The 27,771-nt window shown below is 45.8% G+C and overlaps 1 protein-coding gene across 1 annotated transcript; it reads left to right on the forward strand.

Moving 5' to 3' along the window:
* The first annotated feature begins 251 nt into the window (after positions 1 to 251).
* LOC146178245 (nuclear receptor subfamily 2 group C member 2-like) lies at positions 252 to 27,711 on the forward strand. The gene is made up of 9 exons (XM_084578050.1): positions 252 to 961; positions 7,060 to 7,196; positions 7,951 to 8,325; positions 19,933 to 20,093; positions 20,973 to 21,081; positions 21,286 to 21,469; positions 22,894 to 23,177; positions 24,691 to 24,957; positions 27,540 to 27,711. Exons 2-9 carry the CDS (start codon positions 7,118 to 7,120, stop codon positions 27,563 to 27,565), a joined length of 1,485 nt encoding a protein of 494 aa, XP_084434176.1. The 5' UTR covers positions 252 to 961; positions 7,060 to 7,117; the 3' UTR covers positions 27,566 to 27,711.
* Positions 27,712 to 27,771: the final 60 nt, after the last annotated feature.

Raw genomic sequence — 27,771 nt, forward strand, 5'->3', positions numbered from 1 at the left:
AGACGTGTTATGCCACTTGCTTGGGCGTAACAGGGATACAAGGATACAAGGGATGCAAGGATATATCAAGCTTTCTCACTTCCTCCATGATATCAAGCACGGTGACATCAAGGATGCCAAATCCAAATTCTAAAAAATGTTGTCGATGATGTGTGGACTGGCATTGGTCCCTTTTCACCAAGCGAGCAAACCTTGCTGCCTTGCTTGCTTCGCGTGGTAGCTAGCGCCATGCATTGGCCGCACAGAAAAACTCTCCATGTCCAGGCCTGGTCATTGGCCATGGAGCATGGAGCGAGTACCTTGCGGTTTCGCGTGACGGAAAGTGGAGGGTTTGTTTGAATGGGTGCGGCATTTACTTCCTTACGGTCCGTGTTCCCGACCATGTGTTCGGTGAATCCCGAAACGCCGTCGTAAACACGCACAACTTCCGCCTCAACGCCCGAAGCCGTAGCGAAGTGCTGCTCGCCTGTGTCTTTCTCCCCATCTCCGTCCAAACTCCGCGCCTCGATCCGGGAGACCGTCCGAAGCGGCGAAAGATCCCCTCCCGCGTCTGCGTGACGTCTCCGGTCGGCCAGACCAATGGGATATTTGCTAAATATTTGCGTGCGCAGCGGTTTTAAAGGTCATGAACTCTAACCTTCCCGTGTCGCGGATACTTCGCCGACGTTGCCGCCGAAGCAACAAGAGGCGCTTGCGGCCACTACGCCCGCCTAGCGTGACGACTCTGTTGGGGTCACACTGCCGGCGTGGAGGCAAGGTCAGTTGCGTGGTCGCCGTGCCCTTTGCGCTTGGAGGAAAGTCGCCCGTGCAACCTGTGACAACCGGCCCGCGGCGGAGGGCTCGAGGGCCAGTCAGCTCGACGCTGGCCGAGAGGTCCGCTACGTGCCTTTTCCGTCGTGCGGTCTCAGCGTCGGTCGACGCCGGCTGTCATCGCGCTGCCAGCACCACCGGGAAGCAGCAGGTGAGTGTTGTGCGCGCAATCCGGGATTTGTGTGTGCGCGTGCATGTTCAAGCTTACTGGTAGGGTTCACGTGAACCCGGCGAGGTTAACCTCGTTCGTCTCAACTGTCACCGAAAAGGGTGGGTATGGATCGAATGCTTGGCTGTGTACTCACGACTCATATCTTCCTCAGTACTGTGTCGCCGTTTCGCCCTGTTGGTACGAGTGCGCTTTCCCTCAGGTGCCTCCACATTTCTGTAATGAAACCACATGAGCCAGGCATCGTAGCTTGCTTTCAAATATGCTCGCGCAACGCATTTTGCGAGCATGCTGTGATGCTGTGTGATCCCACGGATTCTGAAGTCTCGGTTTTCCCGACGTTTGTGAGTTATATATCTGTGCATCCGGTCACGGAATGCATATTCTTGTGTAACAAGCTGGGTTCACTCTCGGTCGCGCGGATATATTACAGCGTGAGCGTGACCTGCGACGTTTGTCGACCCGCAGGTGCGATTGTCAAGCAGATCTTTGGTATTAACAGCCGCGCCTGCGCCTTGCATAGTTCTTGACACTCGTTCGGCGATGCGCTAGCTCTCTCTCCAACCGTACAGAGTACGCGTTTTCCGGGGCGAAAGTCCAAATGCAGAAGGGCGTTCGAGGGGGGAAGGGGAGAGGTAAAAAAGAAAATAAGAAGAAAATAATGGAATAGACGGGGGCCACGGGCGGAGCTTGCTTTGCTTATTCAACAGAAGGGAGCAGGCGCGCGCGGCGCTCACGCGCTCTCTTGCAACCTTTCGGCGGTGCAGACTCGGAAGGGTCCCGAAATAGTCGGGAACGCGCACGCTCGCCGCTCAAGAAAGCGGCGACGAGAGCTGTGCACTGCGTGAACATATACGCACGCTTGGAGTCTTGGGCGAGGGACCGTTTTAACCCTTTTCGTAACAAGCGGGCAAAAGAACTCGAGACGCAAGGGTCGGGGACGCGGGTTAAGAAAAAATAAATAAAGAAACGTAAGAAACGAACGTAAAGTAAACAAAGAAAGCGGTAAGCTCGGTGAAATTCATGTGCACGTGCCGGAGTCAACGCGTTTGTCTTGACAGCCAGGTCCTAGGTTTAAAATTTTTTTAACGTTTTATTATTATTATTATTATTATTATTATTATTATTATTATTATTATTATTATTATTATTATTATTATTATTATTATTATTATTCAGCATTAAAGTCCACTTGAGCAGCTGAAGTAGAGCTTGTTGCTGGGCTAGTTGGTTCATGATCGTACGGGGAAAGTAAGCGCAACAAAAAAAAAAAAAAAAATAAAAAGGAGGCAAACACAAGAGAGGACACAGGACAACGCGCTGAGCAGCTGCCGTGCTGGGGCTTAACATGGACGGAGGGGCTGGGTGAACTTTTCGGGGGAAGATAACCCTTTGATTATGACAGGCTTTTCCGGAAAAGATTCGGTTCATGGGGTTTAGCGTCCCAAAGCGACTATGAAGAGACGCCATAGTGGAGGGCTCCGGAGAGTCTACCACCTGGGGTTCTTTAACGTGCACTGACGTCGCACAGTACACGGGCTCGCCTTGCTTTTCGCCACCATCGAAAGGCGGCCGCAGCGGCTGGGATTCGATCCCGTGCCCTTAGGCACACTGGGCGAGCGCCCTAACCACTGCACCACCACGACGGGTCCGCCAGAAAAGAAAAAAGGGTCGATAATTTTCAGGCGTATGGTTCCCTCCAGTTGGAGGAGGGCAACGGAGCGTCTTTTTTTTTTTTTTTTTCCTTTTTTCACCAGTGTAAGCGCCCCTTTTCTATCCGCCCCGCCGGGGTGGTGCAGTGTTGCAGTGGCTGGAGTACCCGGGTTCGATCCCGACCTCGGCGGCTGCGTTTCGATGGAGGCGAAACGAAGAGGCGTCCGTTAAAGATCCCCAGGTGGTCGAAATTACTCCGTAATCCTCCATTAAGGCTCCTCTTTCTCTTTCCACGTTCACTCCCACCTTCCTCCCTTCCCTTACGGCGCGGTTGAGGTGTCCACAGAAAACAAGTGAGACAGTTACCGTGCCTTTCCCTTCCTATAAATCAATCAGTCAATCCTCTTTTCTATCCTGAATTCTCTCCCGCGTATTGTCTTTCTCCCCGCGCGGGTCACATAACGATTCCACACGAAGGAGCAAATTTCGCGAAGATGGACTGCACGCTGAGAAATAATAACTATATTTATTGCATGTGAAATGAAGCTCTCAACGTACATCGTCAAAGGTCTTCAGGACACGTACATGGTTAGCTTTTGAGCTGTATAGTAAAGACTTTGAGTACCACGAAAGACGAAATGATTTGGATCATTGGACGAGGATTCTTCCTATTACACGGCTGGATTGTGAAGTCTTTGACGTAAGTTCCAAGCTCCAAAAAAAAAAAAAAAATGGTTCGAAAGGTACACTGGGCGGGTTTAGGAGGTGCAGGGGCTGCGCAGTCACCCTTCCCATTCCTTCCCAGTCCCGACTGCGATCACATTCCTCGTGCAGCATTGTAATTCGTGCTGTAAAATTCGTTTAAAACCAATTTTAGATTTTTCTCCCGATACAGCGAATATATAGTACGCGTCGTTCCCATTATAACGAACGATCAACTCTGAGTTGTCTTGCATGCAGGTTAGTGCACAGTGTACGACTAATAGAAGCAAAGACCGAGATTTTGGTGACGTGGCCCGAACGGCCACCGTAATAGAGCTCTGTCGATGTGGACTAGCGCGTCCACGTCCGGCTGACGTGAGGCGGCCTGGCAGTGGTAGCCCATGGGGGCATGCAGGCATGTCGACGATGGCGGAGAAGGGCGCTTGTGCTAGCTGCCGACGCGCGTCGGCGCTCAAGCGACCGACCAGTCGACCTCGCCGGCGGTCGGCATTATGCGTACTTTTTCTTTTTTTTCCTTCTTTCCATTCACGGCACGCTGTGTGCGTGTCCGTCCAGAGCCTTCCTTTTTTTTTTTTCGATCCCTCCATTTTCGTTCCAAAGTTGAGAGAGAGGTTACATGGAGGACGGGGCTCTTTCTCCAAGTTCTTGCGTGCTGTCTGTCGCGTTGGTTTCGGAATCTTCCCTCCCGAAACGGGCAACGGCACACAGTGGGCGAAGGAAGCGGTGTGCACGCTCGCTACGCCCGTGCATGAAGGGCCACTGCGCGCGTCGTGTCGGTAGCCACCGGCTGTGGTGCTGGCTTGCCGCCCGCGGCGCAAGTGTGCGTGCGTGCGGCGAGATTATTAGGGGCGAGGTTTTCCACGGCCTTAGAGGAAGACAAGGCGCGCCGCCGCCACGGCGTTTGGTGGCGGCCTTGACCGATTTTAGAGAGCGGTTGGCCGCCCCGAGGTCGTGCGCCACGCAACGCCACGCGCGCTCGCGTTGAATGGTCGGGCCCCTGCAGCGGCGCGGGCAGCTGCCATCCCTTTTGACGTTGACCCGCGCCGCGCGCAGCCCCAGTGCTTTACGGCGGGCCTTTATTACGCGCCGCTGGCATATGAGGCCATGTTTTGTACGTGGTATTTGATAATCGAGAGGAGCGCAAGTCGATGCATGCTGTTGTGTTGGATACGCTAAGCATGGAGGTTTTCTTTTCTTTTTTTTTTTTTTTTTTTTTTTTTGGGGGGGGGGGGGTGTGGAATGAGCCTAATTCAGAAACCGAAACTAAGAAAAAAAAAAGAAAAACTGATAACGAAACTTGCCCTGCTGCACTCATGAAATAACCTGGGCGCAAATCTACATGTAAAAAATGAGTCAGATATCCTGAATGTACAAACCAAAATGAACCAAATCCACTCATCTTTTCAGCTTGAGCCTCCTAACTGGGAATGGTCAGTGTGGCATTTCTGCTTTTTTTCAGTGCTTCTTTATAATTGACTGCATGAGAAATCCAGACAACAACGATAGTAAGGGAATCATTGGCTTCATTGCTAAAGAATTAAGCGGAGAACACCTGTGCTACATTCAACATCAGAATTCTTTAAGGGGGGTTGCGAGGCTTAAAGAGTTAACTTTTAAACTATTCAATGTATTTTGGTAAAATTTTCAGAAATGGCTTATCTTTCTCCTATTAGAATATACTATTCTAACTTTCATTGCCGTAGCACAAATATAAAATAAGATGTAGCTGTCATAATGAATAATTAAATGTGTAAGCTTAGAAAACTATTAAAAATCACAAAGATGTGCTAACACATGTGCTTTCACTTACATCTAAGTAATCCATTGTGCATTATAAGACTAACTGTGCATTCTTTATGACATTTTTGTAAAAATCTGAGCACTTTAAAAATGAACTTTATTTTTTCTGTTGTCATTATATGTCACACATGTGATACTTTTTCCAAGAAGTACCTTATCTTGTTCCAACAAAATTTTAGTCCAAAAACCACCTCAAAAGCAGCCTTTAGCGAAAGAGTTTGGAAATTTGTGGGTTTCCTAATGGTTGTGCTCTTGCAAAAAGTGCAAACTGAGAAAAATAAGTTCAAAAGTTTCTGAACATGCTGTTCAAATTTAGGGCCTAAATTAATAAATCAAAATGGCCTGGTAATCTAGTAATGTTGGCCTGGTGCATATGATGGGCTGTTCTTTTCAACATGACACTACTCTGTGGAGTTGCGTCTTTATTTATCTATTTTTTTCAGCTTTATAGGTGTCCAGTGCCCTTCCTGCTCTCATGAAATGCTTTTCCTGGTTGGTTGTTGGGCCTGCCTCTTTGCACTGACATCGCACAGCACAGACGCCTTGCTTTTCGCTTTTCGATGGAGGCAAAAAGCAAGGCGTCCGTGTGCTGGGCGATGTCAGTGCACGTTAAAGAACTCCACGTGGTTGAAATTTCCGGAGTCCTCCACTACGGCGCCTCTCATAGCCTGAGTCGCTTTGGGACGTTAAACCCCACAAACCAAACCAAACCATCTTTGCCTAGACTCAATATTCTATCTCTACTTTGTCAAGCACTTTTGTTTAGCCACGCTCCCAGTGGTGCGAAAACAACATTGAAAAGTTGCGTGTTGTGTTATAGTCAATCCAAGCTTCTATTTCGGTTTACCAGTGAATCCGCTGTTGCCGCAGTGCAAAATTTGCCTTTCCTTTCCGTTTTTCTTTTTAGCAGTCTGCTGTACTCTTGATAGCAGGTCCTTTTTGGCTAGAGCGCATGAAAAGCAAGCATTTTAACTTGAGGATACACTCCGCGTTCAGTTTGTTGCCCGCTATGCAGCTGCATATTGAAATCAGCCCGCACAGGCGCTTTCGGTGGTAAGCGTACCCCATCTCATAAAAAAATTCATTTCAATTTATCTGCTGCGCAGATGGCAACCAAACTTGATGGAAAATTTCTTTAATACATGCACATTCCAAAACAACAAAAAAGTTAAAACATCTTTTTTTTAATGAAAATTGTGATTTCAGCCCTGCATCCCCCCTTAAGAAGTTGGGCTATCATTTTTATTACCGAAACAAGTGGCAGATACAGACTGTAAACGCCAGGACTAGGGGTTCCTCTGTCATTTTATGCCCTGTCTGCATCTAGCATTTTGGTACTAATCATGACTTTAAGATTCTACAGTGGAGTAGAATGATTTCTAGGTCCTATATATTCTAGCTACTTTACTTTTCCACTGCCAAAGCCAGAACATAACAAGAATGTGACCTCTGCACTCGCCACGGGAGTCTGCTGTTCACGCTTACTTGCTTTTGTTGATGAAGCACCGCAGTACTTATGATTGCACACGTCAGGGTGTTTTATTTGCTTTCTGCTCTGTTCACAGCACTATCATCTTCAATATCTTCGTAATCAGAGCTGTAATCAATTCTGCAGAAATAAGTTTTCTGGAACAAAACTTGATCAGATCTATAGTTTTACGTAGAAAGAATCCAAATCCAAACTTTACATGGCTGATAGTAACCAAATAATTTGCATAATTTTGCATTGTTTAGCAGTGTAAAGCATGTCATACAGCAGCTTAGATGTCATACAGCAGGTGTAGTTTATGTGAAGGACAAACTTTTGCATTTTTCTCAATTCCTGCTGAGGTGGGCGCAGCTCATTTCAAAAAAAAAAAAAAAATTAGTTGTGGTTCATTGTGCCCCTTTTTTTCTGCTTGCAGTATTTTTTCTGAGGGGACCAGCATGCAGCCTGAAAATTGAGCTCGACGCAGCCGGCCAATGGCGTCAGTGGACTCTCAGGACAGCGTAGAGATCAAGGAGGAGCGACACAGTCCCACCTCGCTTGCAGGAGGATCAGGTGCTTTCTTTGTTGCACTCTCGCACTGATGCCGTGTTTTGCAGTGGCAGCTGTCAGGGACAGATTTCTCAGCTCTGCGTCGTCGGTGGCTTTGGCATGACACAAAGGAGGGATGAGCAAGGGGAAATGGCTTTCACCACAGCACGCTTTTGCACTGCCCTCTGTCTGCAGTGGTGCAGACTACTTAGTACTTTCACTGTTCATGCTTCTGCGCATAGAAGGTGCCACAGCGAACTGTGCATTTCGTGCCACAGATAGGTGTTGCAGAAGCTCACGCTGCCGGTTGGATTTTTGTTTTTGTTTCCTTGCTCACACCTCTTTTTTTTTTTTTTTTTTTTCGTGTTCATGTATGTTTCTTTTTGTTTTTATCTACAAACAATTGGAAAGTGGTAGAAGTGGGCTGTATGCTTGAAATTGCTTAATGTCAGACATAATGCTTAGATGTTTCAATATGCTGTGTGAGCCACATTGCAATAGGTTGTTTCCATTTTCCTGTTGTAAATTCAGTGTTCTGAATTTGGTTGTGTAGACATGTAGTCTGTCTGTATTGAAGGAAGGCATTGTTCTAATGGGTGATGTGTAAGGCCTAGGAAACAGCAACAGTTCCTGCAAAGACTGACCGATTCAGGCAATGTTAAGTTGCTATATTGTGTGCTCTGCTGCCAGAGCAGCATTCATATAATATACAGATTGAATTACAGGCTCGCTGTGATGTTCATGAGCTGTTGACCTGCTTTGCAACATGCTGTTCCAGACAATGGGAGCAGTCCAGGGAGCCCCGAATCCGGTGAAACCCAGGAGAATGGTGTTGCACTTGGTGCAGAGTGGCTTGCGTTGCGTTTGCACGAACTCCAAGAGCCGCGTCGTGGAACCACAGCGGCAGCGGCATCGCAGCTACCCGCTTCGAACGTCATTGAACAGTGCGTGGTGTGTGGGGATCGGGCATCGGGGCGCCACTACGGTGCCGTGAGCTGTGAGGGCTGCAAGGGCTTCTTCAAGCGCAGCATCCGCAAGCAGCTGGCGTACACGTGCCGTGGCAGCCGGGACTGCCAGGTGACCAAGCACCACCGGAACCGGTGCCAGTACTGCCGGCTCCACAAGTGCCTGTCCATGGGCATGCGTGCCGACTGTGAGTCTTGCACTGCATTTTCTTGGTTCTGTCGCTTGTATGTGCGGACTGCTCACTCATGTCCTTGCTCAATTCACTCTTCTACAAAGCCACTCACTTGCTCGCTTACTTGGTTATCAACACAGCAGTGCTTTCTTTGCTCGGATTGCCTGAGACTGCTGGGCTTTGGTCGAATGTGAAGCATTTGTTGATAGGCTTGGGTTGCAGTTAAAGGGTCTATGAAAAGGGGCCAAAAGTCTCTGTGGAATGCTTACATTACAGCTGATGACACGAAGTATGCAGGCTACATGCAAGTCCTCAGGAGTGAGCTGATAACTTGCAAATGTTTATTTAAAATTGTCATTCCCGTGCCTCATGGCAGCCACCAACATCAGTTTTTCACGTGGATTCCACCTGTGAACATTGTAAGGCCTGCACGATGTCACCAGCAAGGAGCTGTGTCAGTGGCTCACCAAAGAGTGCAGTAAAGGAGGCAGTGCGCACACCGGCTAGTAGACCATGGCACATCTAGCTACCTTTCCCTTCACTCCTCTGCACTCAAGCTGTGATGGGAGAGCAAGTGGCAATAAGAATAAAGACTATGCAACTGAGCCGAATCAGCTTGGTGATGCATTCGGGGCAGTGTATGGTATACCGGTCTGTTCTCTTCGTGTGTTTCTCGCTTGGCCCTGAGTTATGAGTTGAGAGGGAGAACGTGGAGGCTGTTCTTAATCTCCAGTATCCCTGAAGCTATGCAAGCTACATATGCTGAAGAGAATTTTTATGCAAGGATGATAGGCTATTCAATACCTATCAGTTCCTTTACCCCCTCTGAGCACCTTTTCAGTGCTGCTTAGTCTGGAATGACAATGAGGGAGATAAAGAAGCAGCCATATTTGCTTGTTTTTTTCTCTCCGGCAAATACATGCTGTGATGGAGCTCCCAGATGAAGCCTGAAAAAAGTCAAACGACTGTCTTTACTTCATTTCACTTGTACCACTTGCTTCATGGCAGAGGTCCTTCGGATCCTGTGAGGGGGAATGTCTTTGTGATATAGGTGGGCTTACATAGAGGCAAAATGTCACATTGTTCATAATGTGTTCGCACATTGTCAGTGATATCGACAGTGAGGGTATTGGTAGTGACAGTGTGCCGAAACAACGCAGTGGAGTAAGTCGAGAGGGGCCATGCAGTATTCATACAGATGTGTTTTTAAATAAGAAAAAACTGCCTGAACTGTTGCTTAGCTGTCACAGTAATATAGTTGTTATGAGGGATATTGGAATGGCAAATCAAGTAAAGCTGAGTATATATGCACGACGTTTGGCTCATAACTCATTTGTAGTAGAAGAAGGAAAGCATCATTAACTGTAAGCCATCGATGACAGTATTCCTATTACCCCTTTTTTGCACAGATCCACTTTGTGTGCTGCAACTTTGGCAAGAAAAGCATTGGTAGCTCTGCCATAGCATATCCTGTGCAATGTGTTTAAATTGAACTACAGGTGTCATTTAGCTCACAATCCAATGCGCACTTAGAGAAAGGCAACCTATGTGCTGTACACTAATGCTTAAAACCAGCATGTGAGCATTGTATGGGGCCTTCATCCTCTGCACCCACCATTCTGACCTTTTGTTACCTGTGCTGGAGCTTGAAATGTGATCTTACATTAGCATTCGTAATCACTCACTTTGTGTCTTGTATTTCCACAGTGTTAGCAGTAAAGCTTGTTACCTTAGCTTTTTGTTTGTTTGTTTGCTAGGGCCATGTGACAGTTTCTTTTAAACCAGTGATTGATTGTATGTTCGTGTAGCTCTTTTGTTGACCATTTCTCGAACTGAAGCCTTTTAGTTATCAACTTCATATATGCTGATATTTTAGGGCAATTGAGATGGGCTAATCAAATTTAATGCAGGGATACTTGCCCCTGAGAAACTTTATAGTGAGGGCAAGTTGCTCAGAATTGTTCCTGCATTAGTGGTTCTTTGAATGGGTGTCATGCTTCTCTTAGCTCCCATGGTTGTTGGCTGTTAAAGATTGAGCAGCATTTGAACTATTATCGCAAATCACCGAGTGCAAATAATGGTCTACCCTCATCAAATCTCACTGTAGAGAGGTTCTGTAGCGTGTTTGCTCATTTGAAACAGCCCCTTCGACGTCCTCAGTGTCGGGCTGCACGTCATTGTTTGAATGATTTCCTTCCTTTCCTGCTTTTTTCATCCCGAGTAGGATTTCAGGAATGAGGACAAGCTGTCGGGCATCTAAAAGCCCAGAGTACTCCTGTGGAGAGGCATTGCGTACACCGAAACGCTCGCTCCTCGCCCAGTCCCGCTTGCCTTTCGTGACTGAGCTTTTCTGTCTTCCCTTCCTGCCTGCCGTGTCACACAAGCTGCGCCACGCCACCACGCACGCTGCTCACTTGTGGGTTTGTGTGGTGCTGGGTGCTTTGGCTGATGCGTACCTCTGCCCTTTGCCTCGGCCCTTCCCTCCTGACCCATGACCCCATCACGTACACTGTGACTGACCTTCCCCAAACCTGCCTGCTGCTGCTGCTGCTGGCACTTTGCGCCAAGCTGGTGGTGGTGATGGTGGTGATGGCTCTGCATTGGAGCTTTTCTGCCACTCGGTGCCAGGTTAGTATGTATGCATGTGCGGTTCTCCTACGTACAGCCGGTCTGTGTAAAGTTCTGACACTGGGCTCATATTATAGAAGTGTCCACTGTGTGGATGGGTCCGAATTGGTGTGGCTTAAATCAGGCAAATTTCTTTGCTTCGGAGCGGTGCATTTAGAGCTGTTACCAGCCAGAACTCACGGTTGCAGAGGTTTGCAGAGTACGGTCTTTGGCACTGCATCGAATGATATGGACATGTTCACTTGGGGGAGATTTGGAAAATGCAGACTCTGGCTCGTATTTTATTTAGTTTATCACTCTAGAGCAGGGCCCGTATTCCGAGTTTGCGTCGTTATCGAAGTGTCGCTATCTCACTTGACCTCGAGTCATCTAATTGGTCGAAACGCCGGAACTGGGTATTGCCATTGCGGAACCGGAAGTGATGGCAACGTTATGTTGCGGCGTTTCCACCAATCATGTGACTTGAGGTCGGGGAGATAGCGACACTTACGATAACGACGCAAACTCGTAATACGGGCCCAGATTGACGTTACTAAGTGAAGTGGGCGAGAAAAAAAGGCTTGCAAATTTTTACCGAGCATATTAGTAGATGTTACAAAGTTCCAGTTCATGCTAGTTTTTGGCATGAAAACTGCAAAGTAATGACTGCTTTTACCATTTGAAACCTTTGATTGGTGGTCTTTTGTGAAGTAGGGCAATAAAAGCGGATTTTTTCTGTGCTTCATGGCAGAAATAAATTTTTTGAGAAAGGCATAAGCAAGAAGTGTGGTGTGAGAAAAGAATTGAAAGATATTTTGTCATAAGTGACACAAGTGGGTCCTCTTCATACAATCTTTGTTCGCAGGTGTATGAAACTGGATCCATATCATCGCTATAGTAGATGTTAAATAATTTTCACTGATATGTGTGGTTATAATCATTTTACAGACTGAGCTGTCCTGTGTTTGTAAAGCTGTTTTGCTTTGACTTGACTAGGTTATAGGCCACACTCGAACTTTCACATCTTTGTTCACCTTTATTTTCGGAAGAGGGTAGGTGGAATCCTCCACAGATGTAACAGAGAAGGAGGTTGAGGATTTGAGTGTTACCGTATTTTCCAGTGAATAAGATGCATTTCATTTTTAACAAACATTAGTGCATATTATAGAACAGTGCTTCTTATGCATATTCCCTCCCACCACTCTCCATTTTGCGCAACATTTATTTTTAATTTTATCGTGAAAGGGCAGCAATAATAACTTCTACGATTACAAATCCTATGGTTGTCTCACAGGCCCTGACCATTAGTAATATAAAATAACAAAAGATGGTGACATCCATGCTCCTCACCCGCCCACACTACCAAGATAAGCCAGGGCACGCTGGCTAACTTTTCCAGTAGCTATCAAGGGCAATGTAACTATTTATCCTGTTGCCATTTGCAACTTTGTGTGGTGGCTACTGCATGTATGTATGGCTACTTCATGTGGCTACTTCTTGCATGTACTGCATCTGATGCACAATCACCCGGCGCCTGAGCGTCTGAGCACAGCTGCTGTCAGAGCAACGATTCTGGGTGGAAATATGTTGCCTCCAGAAATTGGCGAACATTTTGATAGTGCTTCAGATGAAGTCTTTGAGTAAAAAGAAAGAGTTGCAGCTCTGCCTCTGCGAGCTTTTTTCAGTGTGAGTGTTGCCTCTTTTTCTCGATAATTTTGCGCTGCATAAGGAATGTTCTCATTGGGCACTGAGCATATCGCAATGGCTGCGCAAGCATGGGTAGTGAAGTTACATTGCCCGAACTGGGTAAATTGAGCTGTGTCTTATACAAGGGTGTGTCTTATGCACCAAATTTTTTGTTGAAAGTCTTTAACCCCTTAACCGTTTCGGACGAGCTGCGCTTGTTCTTGCAAAGCCGTCCCCAAACCGTTTTGGACGACTATAGCTCGTCCTCGCTGAATAGGTTCTTCCCTTCAGCGTTTCGAACGAGCAGCACTCGTTTGTGGCTTAGATGGCATTTTGCTCGACAGATGGCAGCACCGACCTGTTAATATCGTTTTTTGCTACCACATAAACGTCTTTTACGTATGGCAACATAATAACCGAAATCAGCACTAAAAAAATAAGCAGTTTTGTTAAGAAATTCGTTGATATAACAAAGCGGTGAAGGGGTTAAATATGAAGGTGCGTCCTATATACTGCTGTGTCTTATACACTAGAAGATACGGTAACATAACCCAGCTTGATTGATGACTGCCAGAAGGCTTCACAGGTAGTTGTTAGCTGTAGAGGTTAGTCATATGGCTCAGAATCATTTTTAAGCAGGATTTCACTGACTGCTTTTGACAGCTCATATAAACCCCGGTGCAACAGAGTATTGATTGCGTTGGGCCACCGCTTGAATGTCTGCGTTTTATTTACAATAGAACCCTGCTTAGTAAACTTGGATATAGGAAAGTGAAACTTAAGTCCCAGTTCATCGTCTACAGACAACCGTACATTTTTCCCCCATTATAGTAAAGACATTTTGGTAAAAATCTGTTATGGTAAAGTGCGTCTGGCCGCAGCAATGACTTGCCACTAAATGACTTCACCAAAGGCGCCCTAAAAAAACACGAAGTGTATTGTTTTTTGTTAATGACTTTACAACCATGCTTAGCAGTACTCAGGAGAACCCAACTTTACGTAGGCCTTAGAGCCATGAGGGAAAGCATGCAGTGTGGAAGAAAAAAAAAAGGTAAAGTTGTCTACAAACAGAAAGAAAGTATTGTGGTCCATTTAGAAAGTAAGAGAGTAAAAGTGCAGCGAGAAGTAGGGAAGGGAAGAAAAGGCCAAAAATTTGTAGCACTGTGCAGTACGAGGAAATGGTGGAAAGCAGTGGAGGCGCAGCGTGTGCGGTTTTGCAACCCTTGACTGCCATGCACATTTCTCATCTATTGCCTTTTAAAAGACAAAAACAGTGGAAGATTATGCTGTGTTCATGCAAGGCTTTGGTTTCTACATGAAATCAAACTCAGTTGTATTCATAGCCATGTGTCCCTCGTGCTTAACAGAAACTTCCACAAGATGATGTTATAGCTGGAAAAATAGCACGAAGAGACAATACTAGAGAGATGGAAGGTATTTTAGAGTTTTTTTTTTTGTTTGTTTGTTTTATTATAGGGGTCATGCCACGGTCATCCAATGCATTACAGTTTTGTAGTCTGGCAGATAATACTATACCATTTTTTTTTTTCTGTTTCCAAAATTTGTGCGCCCTAGACGCATTTCTTATTCTGAAATAGGTGGCTGAAGTCGGCACTGCAAAGCCCCTCCCACTAACAGCGATCGCCATATTGAAACGCTTGGTAATGTCACAGAGCGACACCAGCCACCGTATCGTCTGCTGCTGTGCCGGCAACGATAAGCTGCCGATACACTGTACTTTGTTCGCGCTTGCTGACATGACTCCAATGTTTCTGAAAACAGAACACAGACTTTATTGAAGCACGGTTAAGTACTTGCCCAGGCATCCACCTTCGGCGCGACTGCCCCCATCGTCTGATGGCAGCACTGTTCCCACCATCTAGTAACGTTGGCCCCCACCGCTGTAAACACAGCCGCGCCGGCCATGCCCTCCGCGCCAGCATTACGGCGGATCCCTTGCGCTAGTGTCAGAAAAGCGTGGTAAAATTTAGCTTTTCTCATAATAATAATAGGCCTTGGAAAAGGGAATTTAAAAGTGAATGTTTCTTGTAAAATGCCGAGCAATATGGGTGGAGTTCTTGCTCGCAGCCGGTGCGGTGCCCATGTTCTTGTACGCTAGCTCCGCTGCTAAGGCGTCGGTGAAAATAATCATTTCCTTTACTACGGAACAGTTGGGTTGAGAGTAAGGAAGTTTCACGATTAAGTGGTCAGTTTACTAAAACGCCTCGCTGATCTATTACAAAGTGGCGTCGGTGCGAATTTAGGCCTAGCGACGATTAGGGAGAAGCAGACAGCCAGAACGCCGTCGTCCTTCGCGCTCGCAGGCACCGTTGCTTGTAAGCTTGTGGCATCTGGTGCTGTAAGCCTCATGGGTTTATTGTCTATTTTCATGATGCCGCTAGGGCCAGACTTGGACCTGACAATGAGCAGCGGAAACGACGCTGCTAAGGTACGGGATGGCCAGGGCGTCGCGCGGTACCCAAGATTGTACTAAAGCGCCGTCGGACGGCACAATATACATTGCGCATTTTGTGTATTGCTTTTGAAACATATTTCAGTGTAAACTGTATACGCGGTTCAAGTGGGTCAGCTGGTGCGCCTTTCGTACTCGAGCGCCGACGTGCACCTGAATCCTGCCCACAGATACAGCTCTTCCCTGGGTTAAAAGTGCTAACAGAGATCGACAAAAAGCTCAGTTAGCAGTAACATCAGTAAGCAGCATGACTGCTGTTTAGCCGACATTACTTTGGCCTCGCGTAACCACAGTTGACGCTGCTCGTGCACAGAACATGCAGCAGATGGCGCGGCGTTTGCTCATGCAGTGCCTCCTTGGGATAAATCAAGGAGGCACTGGCCTATGTTATCATCGGCTGTGCCGGTTGCCAGAACAGCAAGCTGTGCACAAAGAAATGAAAATACTAGTTTTAAAAATATCCGCAGCCTCAGTGCAGCTGAAACTTCGAGGTTTAGTTGCTGGGCACATCGCGAATAAGATGTAATAAACAGTTTATATTCTATAATTGGTGTCATGACCCCTTTAAGCTACAAGATGTGTTCAGCTAGTAGGCATTTAATTACCAGACAGCATGTTCAGGGCCATGTTATCACCAACAACTAAAATAGTTAAGATCCTGATGTAGTAAAGACTTTTTCCGGTTTCAGTGATACTATAAAAGGGGTTCTACTGCACCGTATTTCATGGTCTGCACCTCATACCCTCCTGCAAACAGCAATATTTCCTAAAGGAGTTGCAAATAAGTCGTACTAATGTATAAGAAATGTCCGCTCATCTTGCAAATGCAATAAAAACATGTTATAAAGACACAGTCAAATCAAGTTTGTTACATTCTTCTTTTTCTTCTTCTGCACCCCGGTTCTTCACGAAGTGCGCTTCAACTTGACAAGCGCGGGCAGTTGACACAGCGAGACGAAGGACGACGAATTCGGAGCAACATGCAAAACTTAACTTTATAATATAAACAATTACCACACAACAGTACAGAAACATTTACGAAAGAGAGAAAGACGACTACACTTCTACAATAAAGACTGGTTAACACTAAGCGTGCGCAGCTCCACGGGCTGGCTCGCTGAGCATCACTAGATCTCTTATCACGACTTCTAAGAGCTGGGGCCTGCCTGCTTCCACTTTCAAGGCCCAATCTAGAACTTACAGTCGCGGCAGGGCGCACTAATAATCATGTTCAGAAATTCGAGGCAGGAGAAGAGTGCAAAAACAGAATGTGAAACCTGCAGCAAGCGCAGTGCTGTGCTCTGTTCCCCTAGCCTGCTAGAAAGTGCTGGAATGTTCGGGAGCCTGCAATCAGTGCGCGTGATTCTCATTGATGTGACGTGAGAGGAGGCCCTGGATCATGCGCGGACGCAGCCAGTTCTGCCCTCTCAATTTCTTCATCTGGGCTGCTTTTGACGATGGTCACATCGAAACTGTTGTAAAAGGACCACCACTGCCTTACCGACACCATCATCAGATAAACACTTGCAGCAGTTGCCATGAGTGGTTGATACTTAATCTCAGTTGGCTTCAACCAGAGCGTTCCTGTGGGTTTTGAGCAATCCTTTATAAATTTATTTGCTCAAATCAGACTGTCCCCGTGTTGTCGAGATCCAACTCTCCAGTGCACATTCAGTGGCATGCAAGCTGAATTTTGGATCGCAACTCTTTCATTTGCCATGCAGGCAGCATCAAGCTGAGTAAGACAGAACCGATATCAGAACTCTTGAAAGTATAGTTGGACTGGATAGACTGGGCTTAGTGGTGAAATGTGCTTCATGCCACTGCCGCACTCAGTTTGGTCATGGCAAAATTATGTGATCCTATCCGTAACACCACATTTTAAACATAGCTAGACTTTTTCACAGCTCTATTACACACCAGTTTTCTTTCCCAACATAGTTACTGGGCACAGCTGTGGGTGATGTGTGTTGATGTGTTGTACCACTATATAAGGCACATGGACAAAAATTATGGGGGAAGAAAAAAAAAGCGAATCGTACTCTATAGAATATGGTACTCAGTGTTGGAACTTTCAAGGCAGGGGAAAGGGAAGGGAAAAGCTGCTTCACACATTTCATGCATGTCTGTAGATCCATTTTACTTCTCGTAGACCTTTTCACGAACCACTGAGCAACCAGTTTTTGGACTATCGGTGGAGCATTAGGGAGGCCTTAACTCTTTCCTCTTCTGCAAGCACAGTTTAGTGTCCAAGAGGGCGGCAAGCTTCGAGCTATTTATAAAAAGGCCTGTAATGTTGGTGATCGAAGCTGTGAAGTAATGGTTGCAATGAGAACCAACGGCACTAGCTGCAAGGGGCATGTTAGAGTAATTTGCACTTTCTGCTGAAGATGCTTGCCCTTTGGAAATCAGCATAGGATATGTCAGTGTTTTAGGATACTTTCTGGTAGGTGTGCCACCATTTGACTGCAAGTATTTTTATGACTACCACGACAGCCACGCTTATGAAGCATTGCAGCTAGCTTGTGTCCGCGCTTAATGAGTTTATCAGTGACTGCAGCAATGATACCCCATAGCTTGCTACATTATATATCTCATACAGCCTGCTGTTGATTATACTGATTATGGTGGTGGTAGTGGGGGTGTTTATGTAGGTGGGGTCAGCCTTACAGTAGTCTGTCTGCATTTGCTCTGCCTGAGTTACTATGGTTGCATGAAGGTGTCTTTGCCGCTTCCTTATAAAGCCAGTGTCCTCTAAAAACTGCCAATAGTGCTTTTGCCATCACTTGCCACTCTGTTTGTGAGCCCTCGGGCCTGAATGGCAATGACCAGTGGATGTTATTAGACTAACAGAGTGATTCTTAAACTGGGTTCTGCAAAATGGCTCTATTCCTTGAAGCGTTTCTTGGGTACCCTTGAGGACCTAAATCCATGCACACCATAAACCCCCGTCATTCTTTTACCCCCTCTATATAGGGACTTGCCTTGCTGTACTTTCTTATAGCTTGCTGTTTCACACTATGCAGCGAGCCATTAATTGAATTTAGGAATTTTTTATGCATTTTTTTGTGCATTTTAGGCCGGAAGGAATGAAAGGCTAGGCATGCGCTATTCCTCAGAGCCTTTTGTAAGCCACTGGATTTCCTCAAAGGTAAAAAAATGTGGGCAGGCAGTGTGGTGAAACTAAGTGTGGCAGTGGTGTTGCTTTTAGCAATATAGAGGTACCTTGGCACTGTGCCGTGTCACTGCATAGATCGACAGGCTGTCATCTTTATTCTCTGTTGGGAAGTTGGGTCACACACAGCTAGAAACCACGCCTCTCTCAAGGTCCTCCTATCCGATGAAATTCATTTTTCACTTCCATATCTTGGGTGCTGGTTCTCTAATGCCTCCATTGTCTACATGATCCTCAGCAGGTTTGACATGAATGGAACTTGTACTCAACCTTTGTTGGTACATAGCCTTTCTTTCCACTTTCCTCCAAGCTAGATATCTTTCATGATAGTGATGGTTGTACCTTCTGCAGACTGCCGTCATTTTCATATCCTGGGAGAGCAGAGGTATGGGTATGTGGTGCTTAGGTTTTCTCGTTTCTCTCTTCTGTTGTGAAAATCTGTTCAGATAAATAACAAACAAGTGGGCTGTCTAACATTGTCAATCTGTTTTGTTTGTCTGCCCTGGCTGTGAACTGAAGGCAGTGTCAGAGATTGAAATTGCATGTCTGTTGTGTTTACTGCTTTCACAGCAGGTCTGTTGCCAGGCAAATGATGTGCGCATTTGGCAACATTCTGATTGTATCCCAATTCTTAGTTGTATTCAAGTAGCCGCAGGTGTTATTTTACGCACACCTGACTATTGAATTGTTTTTTCTTTGATTTTTCTGCATGAAATTAGCACTATCTATTCTATTTTAAGAAATTTCTTCTAGTATGGGGCATAGATGCTCAACAAGGTGTGCTCATAATTTACTGCGCTGCTAAAGTAGCAGTTCTTGTTAGTCAACTTGCTTTATTCTGCATCAACAAGAGCTGCACTGGACTGCCATGTGTTTCTCCAAGCAGCTCGCTTTGTTAGCCAGCTGATTCCTTTCATGTGGGAGGAGCAGACGAGGAGCAAAGTAAACTACATATGTCGGCGTGAGACCTTATCATTAAAGCTAGAGGCTGTGCTTGTCGGCCATGGTCCAGCCTGATCAAAGCCGTGATGTTCAGCTTCATAAACAGCACAACACTTGACTCTTGTCATCTATGCCGTTCCATCTCCTACACCTCTTTATTTTGTTCACATTGCTACTTCTCGCATATTATGCATCATGTCACAAAATACTTGCGAGGGAATAATTCATACCTGTTTTTGTTCACCTTGCTACTTCTGGCATATTATGCATAATGTCATAAAATATTTGAGGGAATAATTCATACCTGTCTGTATGCATGTATGCTGGTTGCCTTTCTTCTGTGGTCTAAGTATGAAGGTAAACATACTTGTATTCCTTGCCATACCAATGGCATGCTTTGCCAGAGCACACTAAGGCAGTTCCTGAACCCGAGGCTGCACAGTTTCATTGTTATGTTTTCATTCACTGTTTCCAAATGCACCCTAGAAATATGGCTATTTCTTCACGTAGACTAGTTTCTTTGTGTTGTTTCTATCACTATGACGGCCCGCCCGCTCTCCCAGACCCCATAAAAGTGTTGCAAGATATACCTGTTTATGTTGCTATACTCTTCAGAAATGGCGGGGAAAAAGGTGCCATATTTGGCTATTTATTTTGTGTGTTGATGGCTGTTACTGTCGTGACGGTTGTCTCGAGTGTTTTGTTTTGCTTCATTCCGCCGTGTCATCCTCCGCCGCAGCCGTGCAGTCGGAGCGCAAGCCCAGTGCAGACTCGGCCAGCCGAGGTGACAAAGGCGCAAGCATGCTCCTCTCTTCCGTGGGTGGGCTGTCCAGTCACGTGCTGGCCCTGGCTCACCAGCAGACGACGCATGCCACAGGCCTGCCACAACTAGAGCACCAGGTAATGAGTTGTGTGGATTTTTGTGGTGCGTAAGCAGCTAAGGCTGTCATTCACCAAGCACGCAAACATGTCTGTATGTTGTGATAAAAGAGCTTTAAGAAAGACAGACACAAAAGATCACATGGTTTCTTTGTTGAAATGGTGGGCAAGACATTGGTCTGCATGAGTCCCCAAACAAAATTTGCTTATGGCCCGCAAATGATGAAGTAATTGCATTTCTTCCCTCCTAGCGTTTCAGTTTCAATTTCAATTTCAAATAGTGCGTTATATCTGCTTGACTTTTTTTTTTTTGTCTTTCAAGCTCTTGTCTGGGTTAAGAGCCGGTGAAAATAAAATGACAAAGCAGCAATTATTTTGCAGCTTCTATTATGCCTCCTGCGATCTGAAGCCTACACTAATACTCTTATCCACAGTCGCGGCTGTGAGACTGAAACATGAAAGGCAAGATTGAATTATATAAATTTTTACTGGATGGAGGCAACAGCCTTTATTTTCTAGTGTCTTGTTCAGCAGTACAAGGAATGAACACATAGCTAAAATTTGGTGTATTTTTAATTAACAAGATTCTGCTGTATACTGTGTCGATTCCCTGGTGAGAAAATTTTATTTCTCAATGTAGCAGATAGTCATGGCTTATTCCCTTTATTGTTGAGTGGTATTTCATCTATTACCTGCACTGCTAAGAAATTTCAGCTGATGTCCAGTGTTTAAGGTGTCCACCTGTCAATGCCTGCATCATGCTTACTTCAACCTCACAAATGCTGAAGGAGACTGAAAGACGGAATTAGTGGCTCAACCATCTCGTTCTTACATGCATGTCTTGTAATGCTGGCAGTAAGTCTCGTTGTGTCCTCACCATTTGTTCCTTACTTTTTCCAGAACTCAAAAGGGATGGCTAACAAGGACTGCCTTGGCCCGGTTGGCAACAGCTGGACACCTTGGGAAGAAGATGGCGAAGACCAAGGCGTTGACGAGGAGTCATATTCAAGTGAGCCATTAATATTAAGTTCGCTAATGCATAACTGGCCTAAGTTTCCTCAGATAAGATGGCCATGGATTGTTGTGACATGCCACCTTATAATGGATGTAAAGACTTGCTTTGCAATTAGCTGCAGCCTTGTAAAGTCCTTCCCCTGCCAGTCCCAGTGCAGTTGCTGAGTCATTGATGCTGACCTGCTTGACACTTGTGCAGGGTCGCGGCTCAGTCCATCATCTGGACCCCTGATCTCAGAGGAGCAGGCCCTCTTCCACGTTACTCTGCCGACGACTCCAGTGGGAGGGGCCCTCAATGTGCATTACGTCTGCGAGAGTGCTTCTCGCATCCTGTTTCGGTCTCTGCTATGGACACGGACCCTTCCAGCATTTGAAGAACTGCCGTGAGTGGAGATAAGTCTGCCTCCTACCGAGAGCAAGTTCCTTCTGTCGTGTATGTTTGAGAAATTTTCCTGTGTTATAGCCCTGGCTTAGAGGCCTCACAAATAAAATGCATCCTGTGGTTAATTTTTCTGTACATGTGCATTATTTTTTCCATGGTTTGGTTTGGTTTATGGGGTTCAACGTCCCAAAGCAACTCGGGCTATGAGAGATGCCGTAGTGGAGGGCTCCGGAAATTTCGACCACTTGGTGTTCGTTAACGTCCACTGATATCACACAGCATATGGGCACCTTGCTTTTCACCTCCACCAAAAAGGAACTGCCACCCAGCATTCGATCCTGCATCCTTGGGCACAGTATTGAAGTGCCCTAACCACTGCACCACCACGGTGGGGCCATTTTTTTCATGGATTAATCAGTAGAAGTAGTGAAAAATAGATGTGTGTAACTGCCACGGGCAGAGGCATATTATTTTCTATTACTTTTGGGTAGCCTCACCATATATATATGTCTCCCCACCAAGCTTCAAGTTCTGATCATTAGGAGTAACGTGCAGTGGTTGTTTGGGTATAGTGATTTTGGCAACAGGAAGTGGTGGCGGAAGTATGCATTTGCTGCCTGGACACAGTCGGACACGAGTTTATATTTACTGGGGGCTAGGCTTTAGAGATTTTTGTACACAATCTCGAAACCATGCAAGCAGGCTATGATCTCAGGTTAATAGCTCACTCTGGCCTGGTCATTTCAATGTATCTTATTGTTGAGTGAGATATTGTCATTGCATACGAATGTATGTGCACTACACGGTCCTGAAGGCCACGAATTTCGGTGCATAACTTATACCGGCATAGTTACTTGAATGTTCGGGTTCAAGGATACAGTTCTCTGATGTCGCTGCAGTTATGTTGAAACCATAGCCAAAAATGGAGCTACAGCTACTGTGAAGATTAATTTCAATCCTTGACTTGCGAGTTTGGATGTGCAAAAAAGAAAATATGAACAGCGATTGTGCTCTTGCAGTTATATTCTCACATTTTTCTGCAAGACCACATTTTCGTACTACTTTCATTGGATTACACATTATTAGAAGGAATGCTATTGCTCGTGCTGGAAGTTGGGAAGTCTTAAATTTGTTTGCAAGCTTGTGCCTGGTTTGCACTTCCTGCTGCACAATCTTTTATGTGTAGTTTTTATGTCTTTTATGTTATGTCTAGATAGCACAATGTACAGGACAAATGTAAGAAGAGCTGCCCTGTTTGCACCCTTCTTTCTCATAGCCTGTCTGTTTGGAACCTTGCCTCTAACATGTTTGACTGACTGGTTCAGAATTCTACCTTTCTGAGTTTTACATGCGGACTTGAAAAGGATTGGCCGCTTTTGCTGAAGGGGTGGCATCGACCGTCATCTCTGTTTCGCTGTTTGGCAGGGCGCAGCTGCAGCTGGCACTGGTGGAGTCAGCCTGGAGCGAAGTATTCACCCTGGGGCTGCTGCAGTGTGCGGAGCAGATGCAGCTCTCCACACTGCTGTCAACGGTGGCCTCCCACCTTAACTCCAAGGGCAGCCCCGCAGGCGACATCATGGGAGGCTCTCAGCGTGCCCAGGTATCGGATCACGTGGCGGCCCTACAGCGCCTGGTTGCGGCCACGCAGCGATTGCAGCCCGATGACCATGAGTACGCCCTGCTCAAGTCCCTGGTGCTTTTCTGCCCTGGTGAGCGGCTCTTTGTGTGGCTTTGTGTGAAAACATAGTAAAGGTGCGTAAAAGAAATTACCGTCCGTAGACTAGATACATACGCCACACACACAGCTTTGGCTTCTCAACTGTTTATGGCATTATAGCACACATGGTATGTAAACTCAGCTGTCATCTAGGGTGCTTACTATCAAACAAAACAAACATTAGGGAGGACACGTTCCACCTCTCAAGGGCAGCATTAATGACGTAAGTAAAATTACATGCAGCACAAAAAACAGGAACAGGAGACACAAACAATAGCACTTGTTGTTTGTCTTATTCTGCCCCTGTTTTTTTGCGCTGCATATACTTTTACTTAAGATTGATCACAGACTAGCTCACACCAAGATTGAGTGTTAGTGACTCTCGTTTGCAGGCTCCCCTTGCAAATTCTCCTTCGTGTCCATTTATTTTGCTCCTCAGTTAATTGGCAATCAGTAACGCCTCATTATGTTAAAGACCACCCGACATAGCTACCATATCGGCTCATTTAATGAATCCACTTACATAAATAACTCGCCCCCTAGTTTCTGCGCATTTTTAAAAAAGCATTTGCTTTTAGCAAGTCCCTCAGTTTTGCACCATCGTTGTCATAGCCTAACATATACCGTATTTACTTGCACAATGCTCGCATTTTTTTTTAGTAGAAAATTGATGCTAATTTGGGGGGTGCAATAATTATGCGGGGAAAATTTTCGAGCAAATGTTTTATTGCGCTAAAAGCAAATTTAAATAGGTGCGAATCGGGATTCTTAGGTCAGCTATTGTATATATAACCAAACATTATTTTCAAGCAGGACTTACCCTTACTGTAAGAGTACAGGGCCGCCAAAAGCACAAATTGCTAAAGCACTGTATTTACCGCACGCATCCTCATCATCACTACCCACGTTCTGTGCTATAGTAATGCTCACAGCAGACCATACAGTTCTACTCTTGATCAGAGACTTGATCCGAGTCATGTCTGCACTGAAATCGCTGTCTCCAGTAGCGCAGTACACAGAACTCGTTGACGCCGAAGTGCCTGCTGGCAGCGCGGTTGCTATGCTGTAGCGCGTACTCGAAAGCTTTCGGCTTAAAAGCAGCTGCATAACTTGCGTACCGCATAACTTGCGTACTCCTGCAGGGAAGGAAAAGTGTGGAGGTGTCCATTTTAAAAGCAGTTTTCTGCCAGCATTTTGTATGCCTGGCTCTAAACATACCCTGCACAATATTTTTTTTAGGTTTCAGCACATTTTTGTTGCATGCACATTTGTAGATTCTAGTCCGGTTATGTCGACAAAATTGGCTGCAGTGCCTGAAAAGGGCGTAAGGTTGTGACTTTATGGCTTGCAGATTGCATGTACTTCTGACTTGTAAATACTTTACTAGCTGGCCTGAAGAGGCACCTCCCACCATGAAAAGTTGTGTAGTTAATTTGAAGGAGGAGAAAAAAGCATTTATTGAAAGTGTTTTAAGGCCCAAGTAATTCATCCTTGTCCCATTGCAGATCGGCCAGGCCTGGGGCCCGAGTGGTGTGCCCGCCTGGAGCAGCTGCAGGAGCGCACCTGCCGGGAGCTGGAGTCGCACTCTGGTGGTGCCGGGGGCACCTGGAGTGGAGGCCGTGCACACCGGTTGCTGCTTCAGCTGGCACCCCTGCGTGCCCTGCAGCCCTCTCTGACAGAGGACCTCTTCTTCGCAGGCCTCATTGGTAGCGTGCGCATCGGCAGCATACTGCCTTTTATCTTGCGCATGGACCCACAGCAGCTCGAGCGAGGTATGCGCCCCCTGTTATGTTGTCATTCAAAGTTTCCACATTCAGACATCGTTGCAAAGTGTCATTGCCATAACTAGCCCCATTGCAGGGCAACGGCCTCACCCATATTTTTCTAGGTAGCCCTGTTCTGTGCACTACAGGACTACCTATACACTCAGGCATCACCTTATTTACCCAGCTGACTCTACCACTCTGTGCTGTGCGTACCTTCCCTTGGAATGCACTCAAATTGCTCAAATTTCCCACCTCAGTTACGTTCCTTTTGCGCTGCATGCATGCCCTACCCATTTCCATTGGCCAATTCTTTTACGTTCATATGAACTATGAGTTATTGTAAAGCAGACCAGACTGTTAGATGAGTGATGATGCCACATGAATTTCAGCATCAGTCCATGTGGGCTCCATGTTACGTGAGGGGGCCATGCTCCTGTGTAACAAATTCAACAGACCAGTAATCGATTGAAGTAAGCATAGCAGGGGAGTGGCAGCAAGTCGAGTAGCTGAGAGACTAGGAAGCTAGCAGGGGATCAGGGCTAATTCAGGATCAGTGGCAGAGCCCTTTTCTCTTGCATTGGACATACATGGATATACATGCAGTGGACATGATGACCTACTGGCAGGCAATGGGTTATGGGACACATTAATGTCACCAAGAGACCATTTAAATAGTTCATGTTTTTGATGACAGTGGGTCGTGTGACATTGCTTGTAGGAATCCATTTCACGCAGATGACGATTGAAAGATCTTGAGAGCAGGGAGGTCTAGCCGCGACAGGCATTGCTATAACAGGGCTGCAGACAAGACCCAGCTTGGCCAGCCTTCACTTTTACAGATGTAGTTGATTGGTTAGAAATAGTTGATGGGTTTTTACCTGCCAGAGCAACACTGTGAGCCATAAATCACTGCATTCCCTCTACATATGAGAATGCTATCACGTTTTCCTATTATAATGCATTATGTTCACGCCCTTTTGTGAGAGGTCTATCAACCAACACTGATTTGTGACATAAGCAAGATGCGTTGACGTTGCTGTTACTAGGCTGAGCAGACTTGGGATGAAAAGAAGGCTTAGCGCCCATAGGAATACATGGAACCAAAAATTTTCAAATCAGTTTCCCAATTTCACAGTCCGCCTATGATGTCCTTTGGTGCAGAGCAATTATAACATCGTAGAACACATTGCGAGACTATCAAACCTCATTACAGAGGCGGTAAAGCTCTGCAAAACGTATGGGGATGCAAGTCAGGAGCACGTGTCAAAGAAACACATGCAAGGAAAACTTAACCAAAATATTTTTTGACTTCGGAGAGTGCCAATAAACCCAGCAGATGGTTGAAAGTTTGCCGATATTTTGAAGAAAAAGTGTGACAAAGTATGCTACAGCATTTGAAAGCCAATCAACTTTTTAAGTGCATGTGCATTGTAAAGACAGACCGACAGAATGTGCCACAATTAACCCTAAAGTTATGGAAATGCTTGATCACGATGTTATTCGACCATCTCAGAGCCTCTGAGCAGCACCTGTCATACTTGTCAAGAAGAAAGATGGAACATTACGGTTCTGTGTTCACTACCACCGATTGAACAATGTTACTAAAAAGGATGTTTACCCCCTACATTATTAATATTAATAAGTACCAACTCGCCCAACAAAGTATCTTGGTTACCCCCTACAAGCTACAAGATAGGCTTGTGCGATCTAGAGAAATACCCAGCGGATAACGAGCATTTCGGTGATATGGCTTCGCAGCACATATTTTTAGCGGAGTTTTAAAAATAGACTGGCCATGGAATGATGTAACATGCTTTGTCACACCTTTCCTCAAAACTTTCTCCAACATTGAATGAGCAGCCACCTCTTCCGGTGCTCTGTGAAGCGAGAAAAACGTACGTTGTATTTACACGTTTTTGTGGGTTGTCCTCCCAATTCACACCCCCCAAACATTTCGTGGTTTTAAGAATACTGCACCTCTGAAATGGCTTTTTATGCTTTCACAATCTGTTCTAGGATGTTCATGGCTGCTCTGTACCAAAAAATGACATTATAGATGCCGGCTTTGAAAACTTTTGCTTGCTTGTATTCCTATTGGCGTTAAGCTTACTTTTCATCCAATCTGCTGCGACTTCACGAGTGCCCTCTTTGTGAACCAGCACTAGCACATGGAGGTTCGTGGCACTATTCGGCACCTGGTGCAGAGTTGCGTTGGATGCGACGGCATGGAGCGCATATAATTCACAGGGCAACAGTGAAATGTAGTGCAAATAAATATTTTTGCTGATATTTCCTCGCTCGCATTATAACCCGATGAAAACTGCAGTTTTTGCTATCCTGAAATTACGCCTCATATTATAAATGGGTTTTTATGGTATTTTGCTTTCCTTGAGTTGAGAAGTTGCATAGTAGAAAAGCTCTATCAGTTTGGTATGTTGCTTTTCTACAAAAACTTAGCAAGGGTGTTATGACCGTGTTCTCGAGTGAACAGTAATGTTGCTGTCAGCTAGACCTTGCTATACCAAAGTTATTTGTTTTACCACAAGCCTGCATTATAGGTGTGTGTGCTTTACTTTTTGGTTTTTCAGGCATGAAGTCCGACGCAGTGAGCTGAGGGCCCTTTTCACTAAAGACGAAGGGTGCCTTCCTACACAGTGGCCAGGAGTGCCTTTTTTGCAAAGCTGGTGCAAGCCCGGTGATATACTCAAGTCAATTGCAGAAATTAAAAGACAAAGCCTTAACGGGCAACCTTTTCAAGAATGAGAACTAATAGTTACCTTCTTGCATGTATTTTAAACAGATGTGCAAAACACACACACA

This window comes from Amblyomma maculatum, chromosome 9, assembly GCF_055883805.1.
Source record: "Amblyomma maculatum isolate TAMU_Amacu chromosome 9, ASM5588380v1, whole genome shotgun sequence".
In the NCBI taxonomy this organism is placed as follows: domain Eukaryota; kingdom Metazoa; phylum Arthropoda; class Arachnida; order Ixodida; family Ixodidae; genus Amblyomma; species Amblyomma maculatum.

Bases quoted from the DNA above. Each gene is read 5' to 3' on its own strand.
- LOC146178245 (XM_084578050.1), top strand. From the start codon at position 7,118: ATGGCGTCAGTGGACTCTCAGGACAGCGTAGAGATCAAGGAGGAGCGA. The intron at 7,197-7,950 runs GTGCTTTCTTTG...ATGCTGTTCCAG, and splicing joins CTCGCTTGCAGGAGGATCAG to ACAATGGGAGCAGTCCAGGG. The intron at 21,082-21,285 runs GTGAGCCATTAA...ACACTTGTGCAG, and splicing joins TGACGAGGAGTCATATTCAA to GGTCGCGGCTCAGTCCATCA.